This window comes from Tachypleus tridentatus, chromosome 2 (genome assembly GCF_004210375.1).
Source record: "Tachypleus tridentatus isolate NWPU-2018 chromosome 2, ASM421037v1, whole genome shotgun sequence".
Taxonomy (NCBI): domain Eukaryota; kingdom Metazoa; phylum Arthropoda; class Merostomata; order Xiphosura; family Limulidae; genus Tachypleus; species Tachypleus tridentatus.
The window spans coordinates 133,547,200-133,556,003 of NC_134826.1; the positions used below are offsets into that span (position 1 = coordinate 133,547,200).

Below are 8,804 nucleotides of genomic sequence, written 5' to 3' on the forward strand. Positions count from 1 at the left end.
TTATAAGACATAATGCAGTAATAACAATGTAAGAAGCTATACAAGGTATTATAATACATTATCAAGTACAAAGATAGTTTAACATTATTATTGCTTTTATAAATTTTCTAATGAATCATACTTTAAGGAAACGGAGAAACTCGTACCGAGAATCAGAAAAGTACCCTGAATTTTAAAATATACAACGACGTAAAAATATTTAATCTGTTTGGTTTTGAATTTCGTGCAAAGCTACTCCAGGGTTATCTGCGCTAGCGGTCACTCATTTAGCAGTGTAAGACTAGAGGGAAAGCAACTAGTCAACACCATCCACTGCCAACTCTTGGGCTACTTTTTACCAACGAATAGTAGGTTTGACCGTCACATTATAACGCCCCCATGGCTGAAAGGGCGAGCATGTTTGATGCGACCGGGATTCGAACCCGAGACCCTCAGATTATGACTCGATTGCCTTCAATAATATTTAGTAACTAAATCTATAAGTACGAAATGTGTACTAGTTTTTACATAAACTAAACGTTTAAACCCCAACACTCTCTGGAAGAATTACCTCTCTTTTTTCTACGAATTACTGAGTCTGATTCATAAATAAACTTTTTGTTGTCATGTTCTTTCAGCAGCTACTCAAATAAAGGTAAACAAACCGAGTTTTATCACCACATGAAATCAGAAGAAAACAGAATATTACACAGAACAGACGCGAGAACTTGTTGGAAACAACTATTTTGTAAACGAGACTCGTCGGACATCTTTTTGTGCGTTTTTATAGACTAAGTTCTAACGAATTTTCAGTTGATGTATTTATATATAACAGAAGAACTTGAACCTTGTTTTCAGACACGTGAAGACTATGCTTTACATTTAATACGCTTCTTCTTGTAGAAGGAAAAATTTGGAACCAATAAATAGATAAGTACCTCTAGATATAAATAAAGTAGGCACAAGAGTTTTCTAAGCTGAGACATCGAGAAGGAAAAATAATATTTATTGTTTTGACAGTTTGTTGTAATAAAGGTAATTATAAACCTAAAATGATGTTGCTACTTGAAGGCAAAATCTCCTTTAGTTTTCGTTGTTGTTGCTACAAAATGGACCATTTACGCTATGTCTACAGAAGGGATCAAACCATAAATTTAAGCATCACACACTCTCATGTTCGTTCTATAACCAATTTCTTTGGAATTTTTAAATGGACATGGTTTAATAAGGTAACTAAAATTAAAAATTTAAATTGCAATAATACAGACAAAAGTGCTAATCCCTGAAAACGCATAATTAAAGTTGCATGTCTCCTGTTGAAGATTTACAACAAATCTCTGCGAATTTTACGCCCTTGGAATACTTAATCTGCCCCACTCCCCAAATGGTATAGTGATATGTTTATGGACTCACCATGTTAAAATCCATTATGTGACTTTCTGCTTAATTACAAACAAATACTTTATTTTGTTGCATTTTACTTACGACACCTAGTGTGTGGCGTTTTGTTTGATTTAATGTGTCAGAAAATCTATCTTTTACGTCATCAATAGTATTTGTTCAGTTGGTTCTGTATCATAATATGTTATTTACTGACACCGAGTCCTGTGTGAGGATTTAAAGGCCGCGTTGTAGCAGCACTTACTTTATATTTTACGAGGAACACTGAATCAGAAACAACTAATTTATTACAATAATTTAATAGACTTCTCTATTAATATATGTAAATACACGTCTTTCGAGCGTCATTTAATCTTGTGATCAAGATTACTAAACAAGCCATATTTTCAGTAAATTATGATTTGTCCAGTTGTATTTATTTTATTTGCAGAAATGTTACTTTCTAACAACTATTTTTCTGCTGCAGCTAATTCAATTTACAACAGAACTCCCGTTGTCGAAAAGAGCGCCCTCTTTTGGGAAGATATCTTAACACTCGACGATTCCGTACAACGAATCACAAATAAATTGAAACAACTAGCAGGTAAAGAAAAAACGTTCAGCATCATATTGTTTATCACGCCAATAAGACTGTCTTTAAGATGAAGTAATCTTTGTTTTGTATATTGAATAGTGTTAAAATAAACAAAACTGGGAAATATTTCTCTCTGTGATAGGGTTAGCTGCTTAAAATAAATATTGGGAGTTTAATTTCTCAAAGATATTCGTGGTGTTAAAAGAGAGAAAATAATAAAAACGTCACAACATAGTTTTTAAAAGATAAATAAGCACAACAAAATACATATTTTTAAAACAATGATTCTTACTTGATTAATAAACAAACAAATATGCAAAGCATTGATGTAGGCTTTGACGTTATGATGCGTTGACTTAACAGTTGAAAAACTAATTTTTTCGGAGAATTCTCATAATCACTGTGACACATAAACAGGATGTACAGTTCCGTATAAGATGTAATTTTTATTCTTTAATTTGATGTGTGATATGTCTTGAACAATCGGTGACAGCCGTCTGTCCAGTGGCTGACCTTCCTGAGTTAGTGGACCGATCACTAGAGGCGTGGAAGGTATTTCTAGACATTGGAAATGACAAGGAAGATCTGTCAACTATGTCAACCCTGGTCGTGACTGTAAGTTGGAACAAAAGTACATAATTTTATATCATCAATTAAGTTTGTTTTAAGCTTGTTTTCGGAAGGATTTGAAAGGTTTAATGGTTTGTGAAACGTGCTAAAATTCCTTATTAAGTAAAGAGAGCGTGGTTAAAACAACAAAATTAGTTCATTTCTTCTATTTGTTCTTCCCCCTGGTACAGCGGTAAGTGCACTAAAATCAGCGGTTAGATTCCCGTCGGTGGACTCAGTTGATAGCCCGTATCTTCTATTTATAATTCTGTGTTTTAAGAAAACATATTTAGTAAAAAGTTTGAATGTACCCTAATTTTAACTGGGATATGTATGTATATACACTATTTTTTAAGGAACGACTTATTACAATGATTGTTTAATAAACTGTTTTAATTTTTTTTTCAAAACAAAATAACTACACAGTCCTATATGGTATAGTAAGAACTGTTTGTTTGTTTTGAATTTCGGGCAAAGCTACACAAAGGCTATCTACGCTAGCCGTCCCTAATTTATCAGTGTAAGACTATTGGGCTATTCTTTTACCAACGAATAAGGGGATTGATCGTACCATTATAACGCCCCTACGGCTGACAGGACAAGCATATTTAGTGTCACGGGGATTTGATTCCACGTCCCTCAGATTACGAGTCGAGCATCTTAACCACCTGACCATGCCGGGTTATTGGGTGGGTACGAGAACAGTGTATGTTAAGATGAAATAACAATTTATGTTGAGCGAAGTATATTGTATGAAAAAAAACACTGTGGTTTGAGAAAAAATAACAATGTGTATAGCGAAAAATTAGCACTATGTTACTGGTGTGGGGAAAGGGATCTGTGTTGAGTATATTCTGTCACAGGTTATAATGTTATGTCCATGATGTGAGGGGATCTGTGTTGAGTATTCTATCACAGGTTATAATGTTATGTCAATGATGTGAGTGGATCTGTGTTGAGTATTCTATCACAGGTTATAATGTTATGTCAATGATGTGAGGGGATCTGTGTTGAGTATATTCTGTCACAGGTTATAATGTTATGTCAATGATGTGAGGAGATCTGTGTTGAGTATATTCTGTCACAGGTTATAATGTTATGTCAATGATGTGAGGAGATCTGTGTTGAGTATTCTATCACAGGATATAATGTTATGTCAATGATGTGAGTGGATCTGTGTTGAGTATTCTATCACAGGTCATAATGTTATGTCAATGATGTGAGTGGATCTGTGTTGAGTATTCTATCACAGGTTATAATGTTATGTCAATGATGTAAGGGGATCTGTGTTGAGTATTCTATCACATGTTATAATGTTATGTCAATGATATGAGTGGATCTGTGTTGAGTATTCTATCACATGTTATAATGTTATGTGAATGATGTGAGGGATCTGTGTTGAGTATATTCTGTCACAGGTTATAATGTTATGTCAATGATGTGAGGAGATCTGTGTTGAGTATATTCTGTCACAGGTTATAATGTTATGTGAATGATGTGAGGGGATCTGTGTTGAGTATTCTATCACAGGTTATAATGTTATGTCAATGATGTGAGTGGATCTGTGTTGAGTATTCTATCACAGGTTATAATGTTATGTCAATGATGTGAGGGGATCTGTGTTGAGTATTCTATCACATGTTATAATGTTATGTGAATGATGTGAGGGGATCTGTGTTGAGTATATTCTGTCACAGGTTATAATGTTATGTCAATGATGTGAGGAGATCTGTGTTGAGTATATTCTGTCACAGGTTATAATGTTATGTCAATGATGTGAGTGGATCTGTGTTGAGTATTCTATCACATGTTATAATGTTATGTGAATGATGTGAGGAGATCTGTGTTGAGTATATTCTGTCACAGGTTATAATGTTATGTCAATGATGTGAGTGGATCTGTGTTGAGCATATTCTGTCACAGGTTATAATGTTATGTCAATGATGTGAGGAGATCTGTGTTGAGTATATTCTGTCACAGGTTATAATGTTATGTCAATGATGTGAGTGGATCTGTGTTGAGCATATTCTGTCACAGGTTATAATGTTATGTCAATGATGTGAGGAGATCTGTGTTGAGTATATTCTGTCACAGGTTATAATGTTATGTCAATGATGTGAGGGGATCTGTGTTGAGCATATTCTGTCACAGGTTATAATGTTATGTCAATGATGTGAGGAGATCTGTGTTGAGTATTCTGTCACAGGTTATAATGTTATGTCAATGATGTGAGGGGATCTGTGTTGAGTATTCTATCACAGGTTATAATGTTATGTCAATGATGTGAGGGGATCTGTGTTGAGTATTCTATCACATGTTATAATGTTATGTCAATGATGTGAGTGGATCTGTGTTGAGTATATTCTGTCACAGGTTATAATGTTATGTCAATGATGTGAGGGGAATTGTGTTGAGTATTCTATCACAGGTTATAATGTTATGTCAATGATGTGAGGGGATCTGTGTTGAGTATTCTATCACAGGTTATAATGTTATGTCAATGATATGAGTGGATCTGTGTTGAGTATTCTATCACAGGTAATAATGTTATGTCAATGATGTGAGGGGATCTATGTTGAGTATTCAATCACAGGTTATAATGTTATGTCAATGATGTGAGTGGATCTGTGTTAAGTATTCTATCACAGGTCATAATGTTATGTCAATGATGTGGGGATTTGTGTTGAGTATATTCTGTCACAGGTTATAATGTTATGTCAATGATGTGAGTGGATCTGTGTTGAGCATATTCTGTCACAGGTTATAATGTTATGTCAATGATGTGAGGGGATCTGTGTTGTGAATATTCTGTCACAGGTTATAATGTTATGTCAATGATGTGAGGGGATCTGTGTTGAGTATTCTATCACAGGTTATAATGTTATGTCAATGATGTGAGTGGATCTGTGTTGAGTATTCTATCACAGGTTATAATGTTATGTCAATGATGTGAGGGGATCTGTGTTGAGTATTCTATCACATGTTATAATGTTATGTGAATGATGTGAGGGGATCTGTGTTGAGTATATTCTGTCACAGGTTATAATGTTATGTCAATGATGTGAGGAGATCTGTGTTGAGTATTCTATCACAGGTTATAATGTTATGTCAATGATGTGAGGAGATCTGTGTTGAGTATATTCTGTCACAGGTTATAATGTTATGTCAATGATGTGAGGGATCTGTGTTGAGTATATTCTGTCACAGGTTATAATGTTATGTCAATGATGTGAGGGATCTGTGTTGAGTATTTTATCACAGGTTATAATGTTATGTCAATGATGTGAGTGGATCTGTGTTGAGTATTCTATCACAGGTTATAATGTTATGTCAATGATGTGAGTGGATCTGTGTTGAGTATATTCTGTCACAGGTTATAATGTTATGTCAATGATGTGAGGGGATCTGTGTTGAGTATTCTATCACAGGTTATAATGTTATGTCAATGATGTGAGTGGATCTGTGTTGAGTATATGTCACAGGTTATAATGTTATGTCAATGATGTGAGGGGATCTGTGTTGAGTATTCTATCACAGGTTATAATGTTATGTCAATGATGTGAGGATCTATGTTGAGTATTCTATCACAGGTTATAATGTTATGTGAGTGATGTGAGGGGATCTGTGTTGAGTATATTCTATTACAGGTATAATGTTATGTCAATGATGTGAGGGGATCTGTATTGAGCATATTCTGTCACAGGTTATAATGTTATGCCAATGGATAAAACTAAATAGATGAATTAATATTAACTAACATTAAAATTGTGCTTGCTTTTTACTATTTTTTCTTAAACCTAAAACGTGTCTTGTTTTTACAGACTGTTGAATATCAGACTCAACGACCTTAGCCGACCATTAATAGGCATTCTTTATCAATGGTGTTGGATAATAAAGTAATTCTGACACAAGAATCCAAAGTTTATAATACCTTATCTTGTATGGTTGTATTAATCATTTAACTACACTTAAATTATACGTTTTATCATAAGCATTTAAAGTAACGAATAATGTGTTTTCCTAACAAGTAATATTCTAAGTTTAGATTGTATCTTTCCATTGTTTGTAAACTATAGTGGTTTATTTCTTATTATAAAGATAACTTTTTATTTGTGTCTAAAAATTTGTTTAACTTCTTGTTTATAACACGGAATTTAACGATTATCTCTATTTACAAACTACATCTTAAAACCGTGAAGTGAATTTCTACGCAGAGGCATTCATCACAACTCGATACAGGGGCCCCCTGCTAGTACAGCGGTAAGTCTACGGATATATAACTCTAAAATTAGAGGTTCGATTCCCCTCGGTGGGCTTAGCTAGTAGCTTGATGTGACTTTGCTATAAGAAAACACACACACACACACACAAAACACTCGATACAGGAACCAAAACTTGTCGAAGCTATTCATTGCGGCTTGGTACAGAGTCCGAAAGTTATCCGAGGTATTCATCACAACTCGTTACAAGGGCCGAAACTTGTCGAAGATATTCATTGCAGCTTGGTACAGAGTCCGAAAGTTATCCGAGGTATTCATCACAACTCGTTACAAGGGCCGAAACTTGTTCAAGTATTAATCACAGTTGGTGCAGGGACCGAAACTTGTTCGAGGTATATAATTATGATAGGTTGTGTATAATGATGGGTAATCATGATGGGTTGTGTATAATGGCGGGTAATTATGATAGGTTGTGTATAATGATGGGTAATTATGATAGGTTGTGTGTAATGATGGGTAATTATGATAGGTTGTGTATAATGGCGGGTAATTATGATAGGTTGTGTGTAATGATGGGTAATTATGATAGGTTGTGTATAATGATGGGTAATTATGAGAGGTTGTGTATAATGATGGGTAATTATGATAGGTTGTGTGTAATGATGGGTAATCATGATAGGTTGTGTATAATGATGGGTCATTATGATAGGTTGTGTATATTGATGGGTAATATGATAGGTTGTGTATAATGACGGGTAATCATGATAGGTGTGTATAATGATGTAATTATGATAGGTATTGTATAATGATGGGTAATTATGATAGGTTGTGTATAATGACGGGTAGTATGATAGGTTGTAGGTAATGATGAGTAATCATGATTTATATAATGACGGGTAATCATGATGGGTTGTGTATAATGATGGGTAATTATGATAGGTTGTGTGTAATGATGGGTAATCATGATAGGTTGTGTATAATGATGGGTAATCATGATAGGTTGTGTATAATGATGGGTAATCATGATAGGTTGTGTATAATGATGGGTAATTATGATAGGTTGTGTGTAATGATGGGTAATCATGATAGGTTGTGTATAATGATGGGTAATTATGATATGCTGTGTATAATGATGGGTAATTATGATAGGCTGTGTGTAATGATGGGTAATCATGATAGGTTGTGTGTAATGATGGGTAATCATGATAGGTTGTGTATAATGATGGGTAATTATGATAGGTTGTGTATAATGATGGGTAATCATGATAGGCTGTGTGTAATGATGGGTAATCATGATAGGTTGTGTATAATGACGGGGTAGTATGATAGGTTGTGTATAATGATGGGTAGTATGATAGGTTGTGTATAATGACGGGTAGTATGAATGTAATGATGAGTAATCATGATAGGTTGTGTATAATGATGGGTAGTATATTGATAACTGTGTATGACGGGTAATCATGATAGGTTGTGTATAATGATAGGCACCATGATAGGTTGTGTATAATGATAGGTATTATGATAGGTTGTGTGTAATGATGAGTAATCATGATAGGTTGTATATATAATGGTGGGTAGTATGATAGGTTGTGTGTAATGATGGGTAATCATGATAGGTTGTAATGTAATGACGAGAAATATGATAGGTTGTGTATAATGATGGGTAATTATGATAGGTTGTGTGTAATGATGAGTAATCATGATAGGTTGTGTATAATGATGGGTAATTATGATAGGCTGTGTGTAATGATGGGTAATCATGATAGGTTGTGTATAATGATGGGTAATCATGATAGGTTGTGTATAATGATAGGTAGTATGATAGGTTAGTAATGTAATGATGAGTAATCATGATAGGTTGTGTATAATGATGGGTAATATGATAGGTTGTGTATGTATGATGGAAATACCCATGATAGGTTGTGTAATGATGGGTAATCATGATAGGTTGTGTATAATGATGGGTAAGTATGATAGGTTGTGTATAATGACGGGTAACGGATGATAGGTTGTGTGTAATG

The 8,804-nt window shown here is 34.2% G+C and overlaps 1 protein-coding gene across 2 annotated transcripts; it reads left to right on the top strand.

The window, feature by feature from the left end:
* Positions 1-1,185: 1,185 nt before the first annotated feature.
* Positions 1,186-7,160, top strand: LOC143236610 (uncharacterized). 2 transcript variants are annotated; one of them, XM_076474936.1, is made up of 3 exons: positions 1,186-1,963; positions 2,448-2,585; positions 6,385-7,160. In XM_076474936.1, exons 1-3 carry the CDS (start codon positions 1,777-1,779, stop codon positions 6,390-6,392), a joined length of 333 nt encoding a protein of 110 aa, XP_076331051.1. In that variant the 5' UTR covers positions 1,186-1,776; the 3' UTR covers positions 6,393-7,160. The 2 variants fall into 2 exon arrangements, with proteins under 2 accessions (XP_076331051.1, XP_076331041.1); XM_076474926.1 differs by having other exon boundaries at positions 1,211-1,963; positions 2,448-2,569.
* Positions 7,161-8,804: the final 1,644 nt, after the last annotated feature.

Bases quoted from the DNA above. Each gene is read 5' to 3' on its own strand.
- LOC143236610 (XM_076474926.1), top strand. From the start codon at position 1,777: ATGATTTGTCCAGTTGTATTTATTTTATTTGCAGAAATGTTACTTTCT. The intron at 1,964-2,447 runs GTAAAGAAAAAA...AATCGGTGACAG, and splicing joins TAAATTGAAACAACTAGCAG to CCGTCTGTCCAGTGGCTGAC. The intron at 2,570-6,384 runs GTAAGTTGGAAC...TTGTTTTTACAG, and splicing joins TGTCAACCCTGGTCGTGACT to ACTGTTGAATATCAGACTCA.